The 25,763-nt window shown below is 43.8% G+C and overlaps 1 protein-coding gene across 1 annotated transcript in view; it reads left to right on the top strand.

The window, feature by feature from the left end:
- inpp4b (inositol polyphosphate-4-phosphatase type II B) overlaps window positions 1–25,763 on the top strand; it is a 613,166-nt gene that overhangs the window by 543,049 nt on the left and 44,354 nt on the right. Inside the window, 4 exon segments of the mRNA XM_055647772.1 lie at window positions 8,173–8,305; window positions 16,096–16,236; window positions 20,322–20,367; window positions 20,370–20,421. Of these exon segments, the coding sequence (XP_055503747.1) occupies window positions 8,173–8,305; window positions 16,096–16,236; window positions 20,322–20,367; window positions 20,370–20,421 (372 nt within the window).

Raw genomic sequence — 25,763 nt, forward strand, 5'->3', positions numbered from 1 at the left:
TTCGCCGAACACCTCCGCTCGGTCCGCAATAACCAAGCTGACCTCCCGGTGGCTCAGCACTTCAACTCCCCCTCCCACTCCGCCTCCGACCTCTCTGTCCTGGGTCTCCTCCATGGCCACAGCGAGCAGCACCGGAAATTGGAGGAACAGCACCTCATATTCCGTTTGGGGAGTCTGCACCCCGGGGGCATGAACATCGAATTCTCCCAATTTTGTTAGTCCTTGCTGTCTCCTCCCCTTCCTCAGCCCCCCTGCTGTCTCCTCCCATCCCCCAGCCTTCTGGCTACTCCTCCTTTTCCCTTTCTTGTCCCCACCCACCCCCGCCCCCGATCAGTCTGAAGAAGGGTTTCGGCCCGAAACGTTGCCTATTTCCTTCGCTCCATAGATGCTGCTGCACCCGCTGAGTTTCTCCAGCTTTTTTGTGTAACCATAAAATAATCTTACTTGGATGACCTGAATTTAAAGCATATAATTAGTTACCCAATTGTAGCTAATTTCAAACTTCAATTACTAGTCTAAACATCTATCCATTTCTTAATAAATGATTAACATTTTTAAATAGCCTAAGTGTCCAAATAATATTCACAAATAATTCACAATAAAACATGATTTTTAAATCTCATTTACATCAATTTATAGGCCAAATGGAAGGAATTTAGTGTTCATTTGCTGTAAATTAAAGTCAATTTAAATCGGCTTTCTAGTGGGATCCTGTGAACGCGCTGGTTTAGAACGTTCACATTGCGCTGGATTTGTACCTCAAGTGCCCAGAAAAATACTGCGGGATATAAAGAGCCCAAAATGAGCTACTCGCCATAGAAAACTTTATATACAGTGTTAATGACAAGCCCCATTTAATGTAAAAATAAGGTACATACCTTTAATTGTTTGCTTTATAAAACCCTGGGGCTGCTAGAGGTTGCGGAGTGAGAGAGTGATTTTTAAACTACTATAAATATTATACAAGGCCATAAAAACTAATAATACCTTTTGCGACGGGGTCTTTCAGTGATTTTCCGTTAATGATTTACTAGGCTGAACATTTTCGATTGGAACAGCCTAGTAAAAATCGCGTTTTAAACCCGCCCCCTCTAAACAGCGCCAAAATCACACACAAGGGGTGGGGCAGATGCTCAACCACGATTCAGGTACGTTTTGTAACATACCTACATGTAGTTTGTTGTCTTGGATAAGAACCAATATACACCGTGTGTGTAGTACCTACCAATGTACGTAGACACCTTTCATGATGTACGATTCATACATTTATTGTTTTCTCAATTAATTGTATTTTTGCGTTTTATCCCCAAAGTCAAAATCTAGAATAATTTTGGAGCATTTCTGCCATAAACCATCAAACTTGTCCACACACCACTGTAATGTGAACTTTGTTTTTGGATGAACATTAATTATGAAGTGTAAAGTATCTTCTTTGGCCATAATGAAAACTCTTGAATTTGACCCCCATCGTTGAGCCTAGTTTGAAGAATTTATTTTTTTCCTTGGGTTTCTGCTTAAGCAAATTTACACATCTCCTAACAAAAAATTCCATGAACTTTCATTATCCGGCTATGTCTTAAAACTTTTTTTAGTACAGGTACTTTGAAACTGGTTCCATTATGTGTATTAGCATGATAGTGCTGATGTTTGACTGATGCTTAGTCATGGAGTCGTATGGTTTGGAAATAAGCCCTTCCGCCCAATTTGCCCATTCCAACCTGCCTGCGCTTGGCCCGTACCATTCTAAACCTCCTTTTTCCACGTATCTGTACAAATTCTTTCCTGAAATGATTCATTGTCATTATGATAGTTACAAGGAAATTTTCCAGGCATAAATGGTTATAAATCTTTCATATTCTCTGCTCAGTTGATGACTGCATTCCAGCTGCAGTCAATAGAATTTACACAAAGGAATTGGAGGATATGGTGAGTAAGCAGAAAAGGGAGATTCAGCCATGAGTCAATTGAATAATGAAGCAGGTTGGAAGGCCATATGGCCTGTCCTCCTAATTAAGCTTATTTTTGTTGCTTTTAAAATTGGGATGCAGATGTTTCTCAGTATGTTTTAAAAAATATATACATTCAAGTTTTTAAGAATGCCCATTACAAAAGAGGAAGAGTGTTCAAGGACTGATTACATTGTAGAATACATTGTGGAAATATGCGGTTAGCCATTTCACTAAGCAAAATAGAAAAGCAGAATGTCTTTAAAAGGCGAAACTCGGAGATGTCCATAATCAGACCATTGACTGACTTTTACCATTGTACCTGCATGGATTAAAACATTTTTTGCAGGTTCAACAAACACATCCCACAAGGTTCTTGCACGTTCTGTCTCCAAATATACATGCACTTTGATTTAATGAAGTCAATAGACAATAGGTGCAGGAGTAGGCCATTCGGCCCTTCGAGCCAGCACCGTCGTTCAATGTGATCGTGGCTGATCATCCCCAATCAGTACCCCGTTCCTGCCTTCTCCCCATATCCCCTGACTCCGCTATTTTTAAGACCCCTATCTAGCTCTCTCTTGAAAGCATCCAGAGAACCTGCCTCCACCGCCCTCTGAGGCAGAGAATTCCACAGACTCACCACTCTCTGTGAGAACAAGTGTTTCCTCGTCCCCGTTCTAAATGGCTTACTCCTTATTCTTAAACTGTGGCCCCTGGTTCTGGACTCCCCCAACATCGGGAACATGTTTCCTGCCTCTAGTGTGTCCAAGCCCTTAACAATCTTATATGTTTCAAAGAGATGCCCACTCATCCTTCTAAACTCCACTAAAGGCGACGTTTCGGGCCGAAACTCTTCTGTTGTATATTTCACTGAATGAAGGATTAGTGAGAACTACTTATTCATTGTAATTGGCACAAGGACCATGAGGATCGAGATTAGGTAAAATAAAGTTATTTACAGGACAGTATTTAAAAATGAAATACTTTCGGATCAGAAATGGTTAAATTGCAAACCATTGCGTATTTTAAGGGAAATGGATAAATATTTGAAATAAGGTACCCAATTAGAGGAGAGGAAAAATACTGTAGAATTAGATTTGCAAAAGATTTTGCATGAGATAGGACAAACAGCCTCTTTGTTATATGAGCTTTCATAATATTTTAAGTGGTAGTATGAAGTTTAAAAACTGAGATCATAATGTCATATTAATTTTTGCACAAAACAAAATTAATTCTTGAGTATTTGTCTGACAATTTAGGTTGATAGCTATAAACATAAGCATATTATTATCGCAGTAGCCAGAATGTTTTCATATTCTCAACTGCATGAAGTTTATGAAATTTAGTTAATTGAGCAGGAATTGCTTTGACATAATTTGACATAACTTAAGGTTTTTTTCTCCAGGGCTTCAATTTGCTATGATTGAATAGCATATCTCAATTTTAAAATGACCTGTGAGATCTAATGTTTCTAGCTTCCTGGACAAATCGGTGAATAATTTACCATCTTAATTTTATAACTCGTTTCAATTTAATTACAGCTTTAAATATTCTTTCAACTTCCCACAAGTTTGAATAATAATATTCTGATGATGATCTCCAGGATACACAAATGGCCTTTGTTCACTTCACCTTGGTCTCAGAGCTAGACCGGGCTCAGTTCTGAGCTCTGGTGCTATCGGTGAAGAGTTTGTGTGTGCTCCCTATGACTTTGTGAATTTCAGGTGTGAATTGACTTTGTCAATGCTCCAGGCTCCTCCACTTCTGGTTGTAAAAGGCCTGTCCCACTTACGTGTCCTTGGCAAGCAAATTACGCAACCTCGTGGTCACGTTGAGGCGTACGGGCATCGTATGGCCGCGTGGGGCCGGTCCCACTTAGAAGCGCGGAGGGGTATGTAGTTGTGCGCGACATCGCGCGGGGCTCCGAAATTTTTGTAGCGAACAAAATCTTCGCGCGCCAATGGCCTGTCGTGGAACTGACGGCCAAAGTGGGACAGGCCCAAGACCCTGGCACGATGCAACGTCTCACCTTCAACAGCAGCAGAAGCAGGCAAACGATCGCCGAACTCGGCCTGGTGCTCACGGCCGTTGCGGTCCGGATCCGCCCCCACTTCTACTCCCAGAGCGGGGCCAAGAAAATTGAAGATGGACACAAAATGCTGGAGTAACTCAGCGGGACCGGCAGCATCTCTGGAGAGAAGCAATGGGTGACGTTTTGGGTCAAGACCCTTCTTTTCAGACTGAAGAAGAGTCTCGACACGAAACATCACCCATTGCTTCTCTCCAGAGATGCTGCTGGTCCCGCTGAGTTACTCCAGCTTTGTGTCCATCTTCAAATTACGTCATGCGCTCCAGACGGTCGTGCGTACGCACGGAATCGCGCCCGACCTTCGTGGGACTGTATCGGCTCAAAGCGACCATGAGGTCACGTAATCTGCGTGCCAAAGACACGTAAGTGGGACAGGCCCTTTAGGTTAACTGACTGCTGTAAATTGACACACATGCACATGGCTGGTGGGAAGACTGGGATGGGCTTGCTGGTGGTTTTGTGTGCACATTTGAGAGAATGGATTCCACAAAAATAATAGGGGGAGGGATGGGGAGAGAGTGGAGGTGAATGGGGCTGAAGGGTTTGCTCTGAAAACCAAAGTAGATATAATGACCCGTAAAAACATCCTTCTATATTGTAACGGAATTAAGTTTACAATGAAAATTTTTATTTTTAATGTCATAATTTGGATGAAAATTGACGTGTGAAGATATGAATCCAAATGACTGACAAATGGAAGATAGACACAAAAAGCTGAAGTAACTCAGCGGGTCAGACAGCATTTTTGGAGAAAAGGAATAGATGGCATATTGGGTCGAGACGCGTCTCTTGTTTGTATTGTTATTGCACACCAAGACCTGAGGAGGTCACCAAAGGCTCTTCAATTAACGGAAGATCTTGATGTGCTGTTGCTTTTATTTTTCTTCCCAATCTCTTTTCTTTGCAGTTTCTTACTCTTTTTCAAATATATTATTTACTTGGACATCTGGAGCAAAATGAAGTTTCTTTATCGGGTTCATTCTGAATTATTTACATTGTATTATTTTTCCTGCTTTGTTTCTCTCCCTCACTTACGCATGGAAATGGAATTGTTTTATTTTGCTCCAAATTGCACCGTAATTCGTTTTATATTTTTCTCTCTCACTCTCCTACATTTCTCATTCAATACAGAAAAAGATTGAGAGATGATCTAGAGCTGCATCTTGAACCCTCTCTTTCCAATATCTCCTTCTTTGTTTTGGCCACCGCCATCTTCGTGTCTAGTTCCAGTTGTTCTTTTCGTCGCCTCATCTCTTCTTTCATCTGTTCTCCTTGTCGCCTCATCTCTTCTTCTTCTTGCTCAATCTCATGTTTCTTCTTCAAAGCATCCACTTCTATTGAGAGAACAGCTAGATCAGCTTCAACTCCCAACCGGGCAGAGGCCCTTGATACCGAACTGGCTGTTGAACCAGATTTATGGCCTGATCTTCATAGAAACATAGAAACATAGAAAATAGGTGCAGGAGTAGGCCATTCGGCCCTTCGAGCCTGCACCGCCATTCAATGTGATCATAGCTGATCATCCAACTCAGTATCCCATCCCTGCCTTCTCTCCATACCCCCTGATCCCTTTAGCCACAAGGGCCACATCTAACTCCCTCTTAAATATAGCCAATGAACTGTGGCCTCAACTACCTTCTGTGGCAGAGAGTTCCAGAGACTCACCACTCGCTGTGTGAACATTTTTTTTCTCATCTCGGTCCTAAAGGATTTCCCCCTTATCCTTAAACTGTGTGACCCCCCTTGGCCTGGACTTCCCCAACATCGGGACAATCTTCCTGCATCTAGCCTGTCCAACCCCTTAAGAATTTTGTAAGTTTCTATAAGATCCCCCCTCAATCTTCTAAATTACTCGCTAGAATTTAAAATTACCGTAGGACACCCCCCCAAGTTGAAATTGGCTGATGATTGAAAGTCTAGCCCTGCCTAGATATGATTTACTTTAATCTTAAAGATATTGTGGTTACCATGCAAGTGTTAATAGCATTTTGGGAATCCACTGAACTTCCAGTTCTAATACTGAGTGATATTGATCACATACTTGAAGCTCGTCCACAACTCCATACACAAATACTATTAATGCTGAAGATAGGCATAAAAAGATGAAGTAACTTGGCAGGTCAGACAACATCTCTGGAGAAAAGGAATATGTGATGTTTCGGGTCGAGATCCTTCTTCAGACTAAGAGTCAGGGGAGAGGGAAATGAGAGACATAGACAGTGATGTAGAGAGTTGTGGAATAAAGGAATGAAAGATAAGCAAAAAAGTAACAATGATAAAGGAAAAGGGGGATTTGTTAGCTGTGGGCTAGGTGAGAACAATTACAGACAATGAGACTCAATAAGATGACTTTGAAGCTGGTACAACTTGGGAGGGGGAGGGATGGAGAGAGAGGGAATGCAGAGATTACTTGAAGTTAGAAGTTTGAAGTTGCCCAAGTGAAATACCTAATGCTGTCCTGGTTCCTGAACATTCATGCTGTCTATCAGACAGCACCATGAGCTCAAGGTCTATGGCACAATCTCATGAGCACCACATGAAACACACACGGACTTTGTATGGGATGAACTTCTGGTGTCATAATAATTGTACAGAACTCTTGCAAGAACACAATATATAGTGTAAAACTAAAGTTTCCTTCAGGTCATAACTGGTTAACTATATCATTTGTTCTTAATTTATTGTTTACAAAAGTCATTTTAGACACTAGACAATAGGTGCAGGAGTAGGCCATTCGGCCCTTTGAGCCAGCACCGCCATTCAATGTGATCATGGCTGATCATCCCCAATCGGTACCCCGTTCCTGCCCTCTCCCCATATCCCCTGACTCCGCTATTTTTAAGAGCCCTATCTAGCTCTCTCTTGAAAGCATCCAGAGAACCTGCCTACACCGCCCTCTGAGGCAGAGAATTCCACAGACTCACAACTCTCTGTGAGAAAAAGTGTTTCCTCATCTCCGTTCTAAATGGCTTACTCCTTATTCTTAAACTGTGGCCCCTGGTTCTGGACTCCCCCAACATCGGGAACATGTTTCCTGCCTCTAGCGTATCCAAGCCCTTAACAATCTTATATGTTTCATTTTTCTACATGGAATTTGCTAAGCCAAATAATACCAACTGCCCAAATCTCAACTACTTTGAGAACTTTTGTTTTTGGCAATATATTATTATTTAAGATATATCGGCATGCGCTTGGTAGAATGTTGCGGGCATTGCTGAACGGTTAAAGCTTCCATTGTGCAGCAGGTAAACATCTTATTATCTGAATGGTGGCCGATTAGGAATGGGGAGATGCAACGAGACCTGGGTGTCATGGTACACCAGTCATTGAAGGTAGGCATGCAGGTGCAGCAGGCAGTGAAGAAGGCGAATGGTATGTTAGCATTCATAGCAAAAGGATTTGAGTATAGGAGCAGGGAGGTTCTACTGCAGTTGTACAGGGTCTTGGTGAGACCACACCTGGAGTATTGCGTACAGTTTTGGTCTCCAAATCTGAGGAAAGACATTCTTGCCATAGAGGGAGTACAGAGAAGGTTCACCAGAATGATTCCTGGGATGTCAGGACTTTCATATGAAGAAAGACTGGATAGACTGGGTTTGTACTCGCTAGAATTTAGAAGATTGAGGGGGGATCTTATAGAAACTTACAAAATTCTTAAGGGGTTGGACAGGCTAGATGCAGGAAGATTGTTCCCGATGTTGGGGAAGTCCAGAACAAGGGGTGATAGTTTAAGATTAAGGGGGAAATCTTTTAGGACCGAGATGAGGAAAACTTTTTTCACACAGAGAGTGGTGAATGTCTGGAACTCTCTGCTGCAGAGGGTAGTTGAGGCCACAGTTCATTGGCTATATTTAAGAGGGAGTTAGATGTGGCCCTTGTGGCTAAAGGGATCAGGGGGAATGGAGAGAAGGCAGGTACAGGATACTGAGTTGGACTATCAGCCATGATCATATTGAATGTCGGTGCAGGCTCGAAGGGCCGAATGGCCTACTCCTGCACCTATTTTCTATGTTTCTATCTCTATATGTATTACTTGCACCAGGCGAGGATTTGTCAGCCAAACATCTGTCTGCTGTGTGTCTTTGGAAGGTTTATTATGCTTGTATTTGAAGTGTGACAACGTTTTGCTTTTAGGCGAAGAGATTGGGATGCTGGAAGACATGTCGGTCGCAATCACGGATTTGCAGAAAGTGTCGTTTAAAGTTGTCGAAGCACATTTGGAAGAGAGCTCCAACGCTGACCTTTCTCCTCTCGTGACCGGAATCCGGTAAGAGAACCTTTCAGAATAGCAACACACTATTGCACAATCATGTTAGAATGTAATCTTACCAGATTTCACATTGCAACACGGTACAATATGATGCAATATCAAAGTCCACTGCACTGACATTTCTGATAACTATTAAAACCGATCAGAGGTCATTGATTTGGTAACTGATTTGGTGTGTGTTCTGTATATTGAAGATGGTTATGACCAGGCTTGATCTGAATACGTTGGCAGAGCAGACACGAGGCATTGAGTGGCATACTCCAGCTCCTAATCCATACATTTGTATGTGGAATGGTGGACACACGTGAGAACTAAATGGTACTTGCCATTTTGAGAAGACATGGAACATCAAACACCTTAACCTAATGTCTCATAGAAACATAGAAAATAGGTGCAGGAGGAGGCCATTCGGTCCTTCGAGCCAGCACCGCCATTCAATATGATCGTGGCTGATCATCCCCTATCAGTAACCCGTGCCTGCCTTCTATCCCTTGATTCTACTATCCCCTAGTGCTCTATCTAAAGGGCCTGTCCCACTTACGTGTCCTTGGCATGCAAATTACGCAACTTCATGGTCGTGTTGAGGTGCACGGGCATCGTATGGCCGCGTGGGGCCGGTCCCATTGAGAAGCGCGGAGGGGTATGTAGTTGTGCGCGACATCGTGCGGGGCTCCGAAATCTTTGTAGCGAATGAAATCTTCGTGCGCCAACGGCCTGTCGCGGAACTGATGGCCAAAGTGGGACAGGCCCAAGACCCTGGCACGACGCAACGTCTCACCTCCAACAGCAGCAGAAGCGGGCAAACGATCGCCGAACTCGGCCTGGGGCTCACGGCCGTTGCGGGCCGGATCCGCCCCCACTTCTACTCCCAGAGCGGGGCCAAGAAAATTGAAGATAGACACAAAGTGGTGGAGTAACTCAGCAGGACCGGCAGCATCTCTGGAGAGAAGCAATGGGTGACGTTTCGGGTCAAGACCCTTCTTTCAGACTGGGTGAAAACGTTTTTTTTCACCTCAGTCTTAAATGGCCTCCCCTTTATTCTAAGACTGTGGCCCCCGGTTCTGGACTCGCCCAACATTGGGAACATTTTTCCTGCATCTAGCTTGTCCAGTCCTTTTATAATTTTATATGTTTCTATAAAATCCCCCTCATCCTTCTAAACTCCAGTGAATACAAGCCAAGTCTTTTCAATCTTTCCTCATATGACAGTCCTGCCATCCCAGGGATCAATCTCGTGAACCTACGCTGCACTGCCTCAATCACAAGGATGTCCTTCCTCAAATTAGGAGACCAAAATTGTACACAATACTCTAGATGTGGTCTCACCAGAGCCCTATACAACTGCAGAAGAACCGCTTTACCCCTGTACTGAAATCCTCTTGCTATGAAGGCCAACATTCCATTAGCTTTCTTCACTGCCTGCTGTACCTGCACGCCAACTTTCACAGACTCGGAATTCATTTCCAATGTTTGCAGTGAGACTGAATCTTGGAAGTAGTATACAATAGTTGTTATTCTCTATGGTGCATTTGGTATGTATGCTTTAATGAGTATTTGATCATTTGTGTTCTTTTAATACAACTGTTTTAAAAATATATCAATGCTTAACCAAATTGATTAAACTGGTGTTGAGAAAAATATCCATCAATGGTACAAATGCTACTGGTTCATGAACACTAATGCTTGGAAGGGTTGGATACCAGGATCAATTTAAAGATTCCTCATATCTCTAATATTCATTTTGACATTGACTCTGTATTGTCTGTAACTAATAGCTGGACATTATGAGGTGTATATTTCAGAGGGAATGGAATAATACCAAGGAAGTTCAGGTAATCTGTTGGAGCCTACGATGAATTAATGTCAGAATTGTTTAAAGCTGACTCAGCAGTTTAAAACACTGCATTCATAATGCCAATGCAACATGGGTCCAGAGTTGCTATTTCCTCAAATATGGAAAGTTCTTAACTGCATATTTACAAGTTAACACATACGGCAGTTAAAGCCATTGTGGATATTTTGTACAAATTAGTGTTTCCTGATTCTGCACGATTCAACAAGAGAGAGTTCCAACATCCACCACAGTGACTCTTACAGAGAAAGGTTGAGTTACAGAGAAAGGTTGAACAAGTTAGGGCTTTATTCTCTGGAGCGCAGAAGGTTAAGGGGGGACTTGATAGAGGTTTTTAAAATGATGAGAGGGATAGACAGAGTTGACGTGGACAAGCTTTTCCCATTGAGAATAGGGAAGATTCAAACAAGAGGACATGACTTCAGAATTAAGGGACTGAAGTTTAGGGGTAACATGAGGGGGAACTTCTTTACTCAGAGAGTGGTAGCGGTGTGGAATGAGCTTCCAGTGAAGGTGGTGGAGGCAGGTTCGTTTTTTATCATTTAAAAATAAATTGGATAGTTATATGGATGGGAAGGGAATGGAGGGTTATGGTCTGAGCGCAGGTATATGGGACTAGGGGAGATTATGTGTTCGGCACGGACTAGAAGGGTCGAGATGGCCTGTTTCCGTGCTGTAATTGTTATATGGTTATATGAGTTGATTTCTGAAAATGTGGACAATATTAATACGACCATAAAGGACACTGTGAGTGAGGAAGGCACATAGCTGTCCTAAAGGAAGCTATTATTATGATTAGTATACCAATTAACTACACAATATGTTGTACATTTCTTCATAACCTAGCAGTATTTTACATATGTACCTGGATTAAATTATGAATCATAATCATACTTTATTAGCCAAGTATGTTTTGCAACATACGAGGAATTTGATTTCCCGCACAGTCATACCAATAAAAAACAACAAGCCACACACAAAATACAATTTAAAATAAACATCCACCACAGTGACTCCTCCACATTCCTCACTCAGGCAAAATAATAGTTAAATCTCTTCCCTTCTTTGACCCCCTGCGGTCAGGGGCTTCGAGCCTTCCGTTGACGGGACGATCTTGGCTCCCGTAGCCGGCAGCCGGGCCCTGCACGTCGGGGCGATCAAGCTGCCACATCAGGGGGATCTTAACTCCCCCGTGCTGGATCGGGGCTGGTCGAACCTCCTGCGACTTTGGAGTTCCCGACAACAGTTTTTACCCGAGACTGCGAGCTCCTCGATGTTGAAATCCGCAGGTCGCGGTTGGAGCGTAAATCCCAGGCAAGGGATCGCAGGCTCCGATGGTACATCCACGGGTACACGGTGGGACTCAAAGTCAGTCCAGTCTCCAGCTCCATGATGTTAGGCTGCAGAGCAACTGGAGATACGATCCGGGAAACAATCGTATCTCCGGCAAGGTAAGAGATTGGAAAACAATGTTTCCCCCAACCCCCTCCCCCATCCCCTACATGAAACAAACCAGAGAACATTAACACAAACTTTTGAAAACACACTAAAAATGACAAAAAAGACCGACTGACTGTTGGCGAGGCTGCCATCGCTGACGGTATCACCTGGTTATTTGAAGGTATGAACCATTACAGCACATGACAGAAAGTGGAGAGATAGTGAAAGTTCATGGGAACTGTGCATTATTAATCTTGTCATGCTCCTTTGTTACATACTGTCAGTACTATTATCCATACACAAGATGAACTGCTGGATTGTCATTTACATATCATTGTGTGTTCATAGACAAAGTACAGCAAAGACCATAATATCCATGCCGATCTTTTTGCCCATCTGCACTAATTCTATTTGCCTAGTTTAGATCCACAGCTTTACAAGAATGATCCCAGCAATGGGTAGGTTAACCTATGATGGGCCTGTAACCGATCAATTTAGAAGGATGTGGGGGCACCTCATTGTCTCAAGGACAGATTAGTGAAAGGATTGGATAGAGTGTAAAAAAAAGATGTTTCCACTAGTGGGAGAGTAAGGACGAGAAGGTTATTGCCATCACAAATTAAGACAGAATTCGATTAGGAAGGAGAGGTGGAAAAATGTATTAAACAGAGGGTGGTCAATCTGTGGAATTATTTGCGAATAAGGCTGTGGAGGCCAATCAGTGGATCTCCCTTTAAGGCAGAGATAGATCGATTCACGATTAATGGGTGTCAATAGACAAAAGCCATTCGGCTCTTCGAGCCAGCACCGCCATTTGTGTGATCATGGCTGATCATCCCCAATCAGTACCCCGTTCCTGCCTTCTCCCCATATCCCCTGACACCGCTATCTTTAAGAGCCCATCTAGCCAGAAATTATGGGGAGAAAACTGGAGAATGTGGGTTATTCCCGGAGAGATAGATCGGGATGATTGAATGGCAGAGTAGACTTGATGGGGCCGAATGGGCCATTCTCCTCCCATACCTTATGACGTTATGACAAATGCCTTTTCTATGCCTTGCCTACATAAATGCCCGCCCAAATGTCTCTTAAGCGTACCCAAGTATCACCATCTTTGCAGCACGTTCCAAATTTGACATTTGTGTAAAAAAAATAAATGCCTCAAAGCTCATTGGCCGGCGGTTCATTCTCCAGCAAGACAATGATCCCAAACATACTGCTAAAGCAACAAAGGAGTTTTTCAAAGCTAAAAACTGGTCAATTTCTTGAGTGGCCAAGTCAATCACCCGATCTGAACCCAACTGAGCATGCCTTTTATATGCTGAAGAGAAAAGTGAAGAGGACTAGTCGCCAAAACAAGCATTAGCTTAAAGATGGCTGCAATGCAGGCCTGGCAGAGAATCACCAGAGAAGACACCCAGCAACTGGTGATGTCCATGAATCACAGACTTTAAGTGGTCATTGCATGCAAAGGATATGTAACACAATACTAAACATGACTACTTTAATTGCATGTACATTGGTGTGTCCCTAACATTAAGGTGCCCTCTAGTGGGGGACTAGTATGAAAACACTGCTGTAGATGTCTACCAAAATGTGAGACCAAAGTGTAATAAAAATGGCCTTTATTAAAATCTGACAATGTGCACTTTAACCACATGATTTTTTTCTATTACAAATCTCAAATTGTGGAGTACAGAGGCAAATAAATAAATGAGGGGTCTTTGACCCAAACATTATGGAGGGGCACTGTATGTTCCATTAGTTTAAACATGGCTAGTGCTAAGGTGAACATAGAAGATTGTCACTTAATTGGAATAATTATCGGAAGTGTATGCAGAACAAGGGTTCCATGAGAAATTAACCTCTCCAACCAGCCTAGGTGTAGGTTGTTAGATTAACTTGTAAACTTTTCTGCACGTGTTGGTGTTGTACTGCAAATTCTTGGGTATGTTTTGGGTGACATTAGGGTTTGATGTTAAACATTGGATTGTTGGTAAAAGTATTCCAAGTCGCTGAGAGGCTCTTGAGATCCGGGAGAGTTGACTGACGCAGTCTGTGGTTCTGTTTGCCCATCGACAATTGTCTTAAACTTTCTAATCCGCTGCTGGAGACAAAACTGAAAGGTAAAAGCCATAGTCATGTGTTTTGGCTGCTAAACTGCATCAATTGGCACAAAACTTCAAGGATGAATCCTTGGTAGCAAATACATCAAATAAACACTGCTGGGGACAACAGATTCCCTGTTTGTATAGCAGCCTTCACCTATTCTGTGGATCCCCACAGAAATCCAAGAAGAAGCAGCACACCCACTCTTGCTTTTCCACCTCCAAGTAATTCTACAAGCCTTCACTGAACCACCCACCTCCGTCCTCATCCTGTGCTCGGATCCAGCCCGATTCCTGATGTCACACTCCATGTTACGATGCTAGGAGGCAGCAAGGTGACTTGTGACAATTTGGGTGAGTGGGCAAATGCATGGCAGATGCAGAACAAGGTGATAAATGTGAGGTTATCCACTTTGGTGGTAAAAGCAGAGGGTATGGAGAGAAGGCAGGCATGGGATACGGAGTTGGATGATCAGCCATGATCATATTGAATGACGGTGCAGGCTCGAAGGGCCAATGGCCTACTCCTGCACCTATTTTCTATGTTTCCAGCATTGAAATGATTCTGCAGTTGCTGCCTGATCTGCTGTGTGTTTCCAGCATTTGTATTCCAGAGTAGCAGCACAGTGACAGCAGTGGAGTTGCAGCCTTACAGCACCAGTGACCCAGGCCCCATGCTGACTAGGGTACTGGCTGTGTGGAGTTTATTTAACATTCTCCCTGTGACCGCGTGGGTTTGCTCCGGGTTCCACCCACATCCAAAGACTTCAAGTTTTGTAACTTAACTGATGTCTGCAAAAAATTGTCCCTAGCGTGTAGAATAGAACTATGTCGAACCAGGGATCTTCCTTCCACTAGTCCAGGCTATCCCAGTTTCACCTCCTATACACCAAGGCAAATTCACAGAAGACAATTAACCTAAAAAATCAGCATGCCTTTGGAATGTGGGAGGAAACCGGAGCACCCGGAGAAAACCCCACGCAGTCAAAGGGTGGACGTGCAAACTCCAAACAGACAGCACCCACCCGCAATCAAGATCGAAATCGGGTCTCTGGAGCTGTAAAGGGCTGTCCCACTTGGTGATTTTTTTTTCGGCGACTGCCGGCGTCATATCAGTGTCGCCAAAAGATTTTGAGCATTTCAAAATCCAGCGGCGAACAAAAAAAATGTTGCAACGCTTGAAAAAAACGCGCGTTAATACGTCATCACGCCGTGTCACCGCCGCATCAAGGCAAAACATTTTCGTTCAGTCAATGATGCTGACAGTCGCTGAAAAAAAATCGCCAAGTGGGGACAGGCTCTTCTTCTTGTTCTTCTTGCGTATGGCGTGCACAGCCTAAACTTGTAGGACAACTTGTTCTATTTGATCTTATGCGATTGTGCACGCCAGGTTGATTGCATTCGTTGAAACAGGGAAGGGTGCAATCTCCCACCCCAGCACAGGCTCTTAATGCAGCAGCTCTACAGCTGAGCCACTGTGACTCCCTAAATTACTATAAATTTAATTTCTGTCCACATAAGGTGAGGTTTAGATGTATGGCTCACCTGCAGTCCGTTTGTTTTTTTGCTTTTTGGTGTGTTTTTTCGTTATGGTTAGTCAGTTTTTGGGTTTTAGTTGGTGTTTTGGGGGGGGGGGGGGGGGGTAAAAAACCGGGCTTGCTGTCTCTCCCTGCGGGGGGGAATGAGACTTTATTGTCGTATTCCCCTTCTCTGCCTCCGTCTGCGCTGAGGCCTAATGGCGGAGCTGGCGACCTCGAGGCTCAGAGTCAGAGCCCGCCAGGACTCGCCCTGAGCTCGCTGACGTGAGGACGGTCCGGCTCGGGGCTGGAACGGTGGTCCGATGGCTGGGACGGTGTTCTGGCGGCGGTGACTTGAGTCCGGGGGTTCGGCCGCGGGCCAGTGGCGGCGGCGGCAGCATGGACTGGTGGACGGCAGTTTCGACCCCCCCGGGCCGCGGTGTTTGAGCCGCGGGACTGTTTTTGTAACATCGCCCGGTGGGGTATCGCCTCAGCGCAGAGGGAGAAGAGGAGGGAAGAGACTGCAGACCTAAGACTTTTGCCTCCATCACAGTGAGGAGATGCTGGTTGCCTCACTGTGGTGGATGTTAATATGTGTTTATTGTTGTTTTTTATTGTATTGTATGTATGTATGACTGCAGGCACGAAATTCCGTTCAGACTTCGGTCTGAATGACTATAAAGGGAAACCCTGTAAAACCCTGTAAACCCTGTATGTCAAATGCAGTTAATGTAAGTTTGAGTCTTGCATCTTTCATAGTTCGACACACAACATTTGCCCAACTGTCCGTCATGAATGAACATCTAACTACAAAGCCAATTTAAAAACCTCCTGTTCATTCACTTCTTCATTCTTCTGGATTTATTACAGAGATTTTTACACGGTGGAGGTACAACTTCCCAGCAAACTATTTGAAGTTTTGCCCCAGGTGATCAAAGATGGAAAGTTGTTACGTGTACACCCAGTATTTTTTAACATCGGAATAAATGAACAACAAACTCTGGCCGAAAGGTAGAATTTTGTATATGAATAAATCGATTCAAATGTGTAGGTATGTTTATTGAAGTATGTGCGATTAGAATGCATACCATTATATATTCTATTCATGAGGAAACTTGTTGAAAAATTCTAAATTCAAAAAATGTTAACAATACCAACAAACATGCACATTCCTACATTGGAACAAGGTGTTCCCAGATTACAACAGGATTTGATTCATGTCAATTGCTCATAAGCTGGCAATGGCCTGTATCCAACCCACCAGCAGCAATTACTGCCATAACTTTAGAATCGCTGGGAGCAAAGTGTCTCGCAGACTTTGGCCGCAGTCCGGGGCTGTGATAGATTTTTTAACATGTCTGGATCAACGAATGCCTGGAGGCTTCGTGGATGAATGAGATTCCAGAGCAAAATGATACCTATGGCTCCATCTGGAATGGAGCAGGGTGGGGAAAGTTGTGTTGGAGTGAAAGTGGGTGATGGGATGATTGCCAAGGTGACGGGGTCAGAAACCACACTCAAAGACTGGTAGAAGAAATCACATTATAGGAAATCTAACTATTCTTGCCAATTCTGGAAAAATACATTTTTTTTAAATAACATTTTTTTTCTGCTGCTGAAGGATATGCAACAAACACATACGTATGTGTACATTTCTCCAAGCTATGGAGGTTTAACATCTCTTAAAGACATTATCAATTAACCATAAGAAAATAATAATTGGACCAGCAGGCAGTGTATTATAGTTGTCTTCTACATTCCCTCTGCCACCAGCTCCTGCCTCCCATTACCAAGCCAGTTTTGGATGCAGACAATAGACAATAGGTGCAGGAGTAGGCCATTCGGCCCCTCGAGCCAGCACCGCCATTTAATGTGATCATGACTGATCATCCCCAATCAGTACCCCGTTCCTGCCTTCTCCTGATATCCCCTGACTCCGCTATCTTTAAGAGCCCTATCTAGCTCTCTCTTGAAAGCATCCAGAGAACCGGCCTCCACCGCCCTCTAAAGCAGAGAATTCCACAGACTCACCACTCTCTGTGAGAAAAAAGTGTTTCCTCGTCTCTGTTCTAAATGGTTTACTCCTTATTCTTAAACTGTGGCCCCTGGTTCTGGACTCCCCCAACATCGGGAACATGTTTCTTGCCTCTAGTGTGCCCAAGCCCTTAACAATCTTATATGTTTCAAAAAATGTCAACTGGAACCTGTGGGCCCTAACCTTTTGGGCAAGTGCCCCATGTCAAGGGACTACAGTCGTATAAATCACATTTATTGCCCCACCTTCATCCATAACTGTGACCTCTTCAAAGACTTCAATCATATTGGTGAGGCATGACCTGCCCTTGACAAAGCCATGTTGGCCGTCTCTAATTAGTTCCTGCTTTTCCAAATGATCATTAATCCTCTCCTTCAGAAATATTTTGCGTATCTTCCCAATCATTGATATTAGACTCACAGGTCTATAGTTAGCAGGCGTTTCCCTAATGCCATTGATGCAAAAAGGGACCACGTTTGTTGTCCTGCAGTCAATTGGTACCTCAAGAACCCGGTGTGCGACCTTGCATCACCGGCGTGGCTTTAATGGCCGCGGGACAATCGCCATCGCCAGCCGGGGGCTTTGACTTTGACTCTGACATCGGGGGGGGGGGGAGATTGCAGTGGAGGGATAAGTTTTTTTGGCCTTCCATCACAGCGATGTGATGGATGTTTATGTAAATTATGTTGTGTCTTGGGTCTATTGTTTGTCATGTATGGCTGCAGAAACGGCATTTCGTTTTGGACCTCAAGGGGTCCAAATGACAAATAAATTGAATCTTGAATCTTGAATTGTTTCCAGTGAAGATTCAAAAATCTCAGCCAGAGCTCCCTTGCCTCTTCTAACACCTGGTCTGGCCCTGGGGATTTATCCCCCTTTAAGCCTGCCAAGGTGTTAAGCATCTCCTCTTTACATATGGAGACCTGCACTCGACTTTCACATAATTCTTCATTTAATTCTCAAACTCCAAAAATCTGTTTATCTCGTGAATATTGATGAAAAGTATTCATTTAAGACTCCACCTTTATCTTTCAGCTCCATGCACTGATTGCTCAAGATATCTCCAAATTCCCCCTGAATATTTTTAATAAACTTATAGAACAACTGTTTCCAGAGATTTCTCTGGCTCTTCGTAACCCTCCTGATATTCTTTTTCAGCCCTCGTGACAGTTTTAGTACTTTTGATGATGTGTCTTCCCTGTCATTGGATCTCTCTCTCCCTGTCATATCATTCTAACCCTCAACATTCAGTTTTTACCATTAAACACACATTGCCCTTGAACCTTGGTATTTACATTAACCTCATTTTAACTTGAGATACAGCGTGGAAAAAGGCCTTCAGCCCACTGAGTCCACGCCGATCCCTGTACAATTTACAGAAGCCAATTAACCAACAAGCTTGCATGTCTTTGGAGTGTGGGAAGAAACCAGAGCACCCAGAGAAAACCAGGATGTCCTTGTTTTTGAACGCTTCCCACTGTGCTGATGTAAACTTACATGCAACTAAATGCTCCCATCTCCATTTGATAAATTTGTTTGTTTGTGGAATTTTGTAATCTGGCCAGATCTCATTCACACAGTAGGACTTTAAGAGTCATTGGAAAACAAATAGGAATGATAAAGGTGCCTTTTGCTCTCCCTATACCAACAAGTTTGAGAATCTCCATGGACTCATGACTATGATTAGATCATTGAGTATAAACTGCTGATCAAACTTGAACCTTAAAGTTTTCCTCTCTCACCTTAATCCTACATCCTCTAAATTTGGACTCTTTTAACCTCGAGAAAAGACCAGCTATTCATCTTACATATGTTGTTTATGGTTTTATAAGCATAAGAACATGATTTTGTAAAGTCACTCTTGCGTTCTAGGGGAAAAAAGACCCAGCCTATCTAGTTTCTCCTTATAACTCCAACCTTCCAGTCCTGGCAACATCCTTGTAAATCTTTTGTACATCTTTTCCAGTTTAAGTACATTCTTCCTAGAGCAGGGCAACCAGAACTCCACTACTCCAAATGTAACCTTGTCATGTCTTGCACACCTATAACGTTATGCCTGAACTCCTGCGCTCAAATCCCTACCGTTGAAGGCAAGTATGCAATTGCTTTTTTCACCTCCTTATCTATATGTGTTGCACCCCTTGGTCTCTGTTCTGCAACACTCTCCTCCAGGGCCCTGGTGTTGTTTTGTGGAACTCCTGCCCTGGTTAGTTCAACTAAAATGCACCAGGCCACATACACATTCACATTACATTGCACCAGGCCACATTCACATTCACATTAAAATGCACCAGGCCACATTCATATAATAATGACAAACAATTAAAACATTTCAAAATCTTTTAATTTTGCATAATGCAATTTCCAGACTTTAGCATAAGACATTACAGTTGTAGTTTTAAAAATATTTGACAAAATAGAGAGAGTACAGAGGAGATTTACTAGAATGTTGCCTGGGTTTCAACAACTAAGTTACAGAGATAGGTTGAATAAGTTAGGTCTTTATTCTCTGGAGCGCAGAAGGTTAAGGGGGGACTTGATAGAGGTCTTTAAAATGATGAGAGGGATAGATAGAGTTAATGTGGACAACCTTTTCCCTTTGAGAATAGGGAAGATTCAAACAAGAGGACATGACTTCAGAATTAAGGGACAGAAGTTTAGGGGTAATATGAGGGGGAACTTCTTTACTCGGAGAGTGGTAGCGGTGTGGAATGAGCTTCCAGTGGAAGTGGTGGAGGCAGGTTCATTGGTATCATTTAAAAATAAATTGGATAGGCACATGGATGAGAAGGGAATGGAGGGTTATGGTGTGAGTGCAGGCAGGTGGGACTAAGGGGGAAAAAAAAATTTGTTCGGCATGGACTTGTAGGGCCGAGATGGCCTGTTTCCGTGCTGTAATTGTTGTTATATGGTTATTATCTTTTGCAAATATCCTGTGATTGGGAAAGTTGGTATATAACTGCAAGTTTACGATTTCGCTCATCTTATTTAGGTCAAAAAATTAGGAAATTGTAAAATGTATTCTATTTTTCATTACAAATAATCCATCTGTTGCCATTAGGTTTGGAGATATTTCACTACAGGAAATTATCAATCAAGAGAATTTTAAACCTACTTCATAAATATTACAAATCATTTCAAGAAAAAACTATCAACTGACTGTAAGTACATGTATATTCCAGCACAGTAATTTGTAGATAAGTACATTAATTATTCGTCAGATACTTGGAATGTTTAAAAGCTCCTAAGTGAATTTTCTGAACTGTATGTGTTTTCTATGTTGCATTGGTGCTTGTGTTTTATTTTTGTGGGGAGGGGGGAGAGGGCTGGGGGTTGGGGGGGTGGGGGTGGGGTGTGCCGATGGTTGCAACTGGATTTGGGGTCATGGGTGAGTGAATTAGAGAGTGCATTGGGCAGCCTCTGTGAGGTAGTTACATTTGCAAATGGAGGTACGTACTATGTAGCACATGTTCGCTGATATGACAGCCTTGCATCTGCTCAACAGAGCTCTCCTTCTGTAACTCCCTAGTCAATCCTTCCCTTCCCACCCGAACCACCCCCTCTCCTGGCCCTTTCCCTTGCGACCGCAAGTAATGCTACACTTGTCGCTTTACCTCCCCCCTTGACTCCATTCAAGGACCCAAGCATCTTTCCAGATGCGGCAGAGGTTCACCTGCACCTCCTCCAACCTCATCTATTGCATCTGCTGCTCTAGGTGTCAGCTGCTCTACATCGGTGAGACCAAGCGCAGGCTTGGCGATCACTTCGCCCAACAACTCCGCTCGGTCTGCAATAACCAACCTGATCTCCCAGTGGCTCAGCACTTCAACTCCCTCTCCCATTCCCAATCCGACCTTTCTGTCCTGGGCCTCCTCCATGGCCAGAGTGAGGACCACCGCAAATTGGAGGAGGAGCACCTCATACTTCGCTTGGGCAGTTTACACCCCAGCGGTATGAACATTGACTTCTCTAATTTCAGGTAGTCCCTGCTTTCTCCTCCCCTTCTCAGCTCTCCCTCAGCCCACTGTCTCCACCTCTTCCTTTCTACTTCCCTCTCCCCCCCCCCCCCAACCCTCACATCAGTCTGAAGAAGAGTTTCAACCCAAAACGTCGCCTATACGATACGATATGCCATTTATTGTCACTATACATGTACAGTGAAACTGAAAGCTGCTCGTACTCAGTGCATACATACAATTTTACACAAAAAACAAGAAACAGAAAAACAAAACAGAAGGGAGATGGGGGGGGGGGAAATAGGTGCACAAATTCTGCGGCGCTACATACATATATACATATATACAGATGGAAGTCCGTGTTGGGCGGTGTAGTCAGTGCATGTGTGGATTTGAATTTATAGTAGATATAATTCTCGGGAAGCAACTATTCCTGAGTCTGTTTGTCCTGGATTTGATGCACCTATAGCGCCTTCCAGAGGGCAGCAGGTCGAACAGTCCAAACGCAGGATGGGAGCTGTCTTTGATGATATTCTTTGCCCTGCTAAGGCAGCGGGAGGTGTAGATGTCCATCAGGGAGGGGAGAGGGCAGCCAATGATCCTCTGCGCTGTCCTGGTTACCCTCTGAAGCCTCTCCCTGTCTGCCATGGTGCAGCTGCCATACCATGCTGTAATGCAGTATGTCAGCAGGCTCTCGATGGACGAGCGGTAGAAGGTCAGCAGCAGGTTAGAGTCCAGGTTGTGCTTCCTGAGGACCCTCAGAAGTGCAGTCGCTGCTGAGCCTTCTTGATGACCGCTGTCGTGTTGTCCGTCCAGGAGATATCAGTAGCGATATGGACGCCGAGAAACCGGAAGGTGTTGACCCTCTCCACACACTCGCCGTTAATGTGTAGGGGGACTAAGTCGGTGCTGTGCCTCCTGAAGTCGACAATGAGCTCTTTTGTTTTCCTGGTGTTCAGAGCCAGATTGTTTTCTGAGCACCAGGTTGTCAACTTCAGGACTTCCTCTCTGTAGGCTGCCTCGTCTCCCTTTGAAATAAGTCCGACCACAGTAGTGTCGTCAGCAAATTTGACGATGCGGTTGTTGTTGTGGGCCGGACTACAGTCGTAGGTGTAGAGACAGTATAAGAGGGGGCTTAGCACACAGCCCTGTGGGGAACCGGTACTCAACCTGCGAGTGGAGGAGAGGTGGGGGCCGAGTCTCACAGTCTGGGGCCGGTTTGTGAGGAAATCCTTAATCCAGGCACATGTGACAGTGGGGAGGCCGAGAGTGACCAGTTTACCAATGAGAATGTCCGGGATGATTGTATTAAAGGCTGAACTAAAATCCACAAAGAGCATCCGGATGTAGCTCTGCCCCTGCTCCAGATGGCTCAGCACAGAGTGGAGAGCTACGGTGATGGCGTCTTCTGTGGATCTGTTTTGGCGATAAGCGAATTGGTGGGGGTCGAAGTCTGGTGGTAGATATGTCCTTCGCTCCATAGATGCTGCTGCACCCGCTGAGTTTCTCCAGCATTTTTGTCTACCTTCGATTTTCCAGCATCTGCAGTTCCTTCTAAAACATCTGCTCAACAGCCTTCTTTAAACTTCATCAGAGGAGGCACCAAGTGACATAAGAGCTCTGCATCATCAGTGATTAAAAACATACATGATGGAATGTTAGAGAGTCATTGGTCATTCCCTTTGGCCGACCAAGTCCACATTGACCATCAAGCTCCCATTTTACACTGATTATTCAATACACTACAATACAATGTATGTGTTGTCATTTGAACCCAGAGGTTCAAACAAAATTTGGTTTCTGCAGTCATACAAACAAGAAGAAGAACCAAGACACAACACAATTTACACAAACATCCATCACAGTGAATCTCCTCCTCACTGTGATGGAAGACAAAGTCTTATAACCATATAACCATATACCAATTACAGCACGGAAACAGGCCATCTCGGCCCTACAAGTCCATGCCGAACAATTATTTTCCCTTAGTCCCACCTGCCTGCACTCATACCATAACCCTCCATTCCCTTCTCATCCATATGCCTATCCAATTTATTTTTAAATGATACCAACGAACCTGCCTCCACCACTTCCACTGGAAGCTCATTCCACACCGCTACCACTCTCTGAGTATCTCTCCCCTGCACTCCTCATTCTCCTCCTCATTATATTCTGATCTATGTTATTCTGTGCTCGTTCTCATCAAATCCGCAGTTTCTACCATTCACTTTGATAAAACTCCTTTCTCTGTGCACTTATCCTTATCTTACACTGAACCGCTTGATTGTAATCATGTATAGTCTTTTCATTGACTGGATAGCATGCAATCAAAAACCTTTCACTGCACCTCAGTACACTATAATAATACACTAAACTACACATTGGGTACAGTGGCCAATCCATCCAATCTTTGGGATGTGGAAGGAAACTAAACCAGGTGGAGTCACGGGGAGAATATGCAAAATCCACAGAGGTAGCAGCATCAGAGATCAGGAATGGGCAAACACCTATACCCATTGTACACTTAGACATAGAAACATAGAACATAGAAATTAGGTGCAGGAGTAGGCCATTCGGCCCTTCGAGCCTGCACCGCCATTCAGTATGATCATGGCTGATCATCCAACTCAGTATCCCGTACCTGCCTTCTCTCCATACCCTCTGATCCCCTTAGCCACAAGGACCACATCTAACTCCCTCTTAAATATAGCCAATGAACTGGCCTTGACTACCCTCTGTGGCAGAGAGTTCCAGAGATTCACCACTCTCTGTGTGAAAAAAGTTCTTCTCATCTCGGTTTTAAAGGATTTCCCCCTTATCCTTAAGCTGTGACCCCTTGTCCTGGACTTCCCCAACATCGGGAGCAATCTTCCTGCATCTAGCCTGTCCAACCCCTTAAGAATTTTGTAAGTTTCTATAAGATCCCCTCTCAATCTCCTAAATTCTAGAGAGTATAAACCAAGTCTATCCAGTCTTTCTTCATAAGACAGTCCTGACATCCCAGGAATCAGTCTGGTGAACCTTCTCTGCACTTGGACCACCCTGATACTGTGCCCAGCAGAGTTCCTCCGTATGAATTAGTGATTTCCGGTTTTTCAAATTTCCCTCGGTTCCTCTAGATTGCAAAAGCAAATGTATTCAAAAGCTAGTTGAGATGGAAGGCAGTAAACCATGAGCTGGCTAGCTTACCATTGGTCATGGGGAAAATACCAGTCAAGTCAAGTCACTTTTATTTCTATAGCACATTTAAAAAAACAACTCTCGTTGACCAAAGTGCTTTACACGTTACACGTGGAGGTACTAACGCTACAGGGCCCTGTACAACCTGATGAACTTGAGAGCATTCAAAGCATAAAGGCCAAGGAAGATGAATATGATCATGGGGGCTCATTTCAAGTGGATGGAAGTAGTTCCAATGGAACAATCTATAGTTCAAAGGAAGGATTATTTTTACTGTACACAAGCTGGCTGTGGTGGATCATGGAAGCAATTACTAGTAGATAGACACAAAAAGCTGGAGTAACTCGGAGGACCAGGCAGCATCTCTGGAGAGAAGGAATGGGTGATGTTTCAGGTCGAGACCCTTCTTCAGACTAGTTAGGGAAAAGGGAAAGGACTGATATAGATGATGATGTAGAGAGATAAAGAACAATTAATGAAAGATATGCAAAAAAGTAACGATGATAATGGCAATAGGCTGTTGTAGCCTTGCAGTGCTGACTTTGCAGATTTCCTCAATGGGAATGGGAATGAGGGCGTGCATTGATGTCCATATTGCCCAGCTAATCTCGATCCGAAACGTCACCTATTCCTTCACTCCGTAGATGCTGCCTCACCCGCAGAGTTTCTCCAGCATTTTTGTCTACCTACAATTATTTGTAGATGGTGTCACATCATCGATTCAACCAAATGTATGTGCTAGAAATAGAAGTTCTTTAAAGTCCTTTTGCACTCGAAATTATGAAGGAGGATGTAAATTAAGATAAGATGATGCCACCTACACAAAGTTTTCCAATGCATTCTTAACGAGCAGGAAGAGCATGCATTTAAGTTGTGGGTTCAATTCATGATGATGAGGGAAACATCATCAAAATAAAAATCCTGTGCCAACGAGATTGATCCCTGGGATGGCGGGACTGTCATATGAGGAAAGATTGAAAAGACTAGGCTTGTATTCACTGGAGTTTAAAGGATGAGGGGGATCTTATAGAAACATATAAAAATATAAAAGGACTGGACAAGCTAGATGCAGGAAAAATGTTCCCAATGTTGGGCGAGTCCAGAACCAGGGGCCACACACAGTCTTAGAATAAAGGGGGGGTCATTTAAGACTGAGGTGAGGAAAAAACGTTTTCACTCAGAGAGTTGTGAATTTGTGGAATTCCCTGCCACAGAGGGCAGTGGAGGCCAAATCACTGGGTGGATTTAAGAGAGAGTTAGATATAGCTCTAGGGGTTAGTGGAGTCAAGGGATATGGGGAGAAGGCAGGCACGGGTTATTGATAGGGGACGATCAGCCATGATCACAATGAATAGCGGTGCTGGCTC

Source organism: Leucoraja erinacea, chromosome 1 (genome assembly GCF_028641065.1).
Source record: "Leucoraja erinacea ecotype New England chromosome 1, Leri_hhj_1, whole genome shotgun sequence".
NCBI classification, from domain to species: domain Eukaryota; kingdom Metazoa; phylum Chordata; class Chondrichthyes; order Rajiformes; family Rajidae; genus Leucoraja; species Leucoraja erinaceus.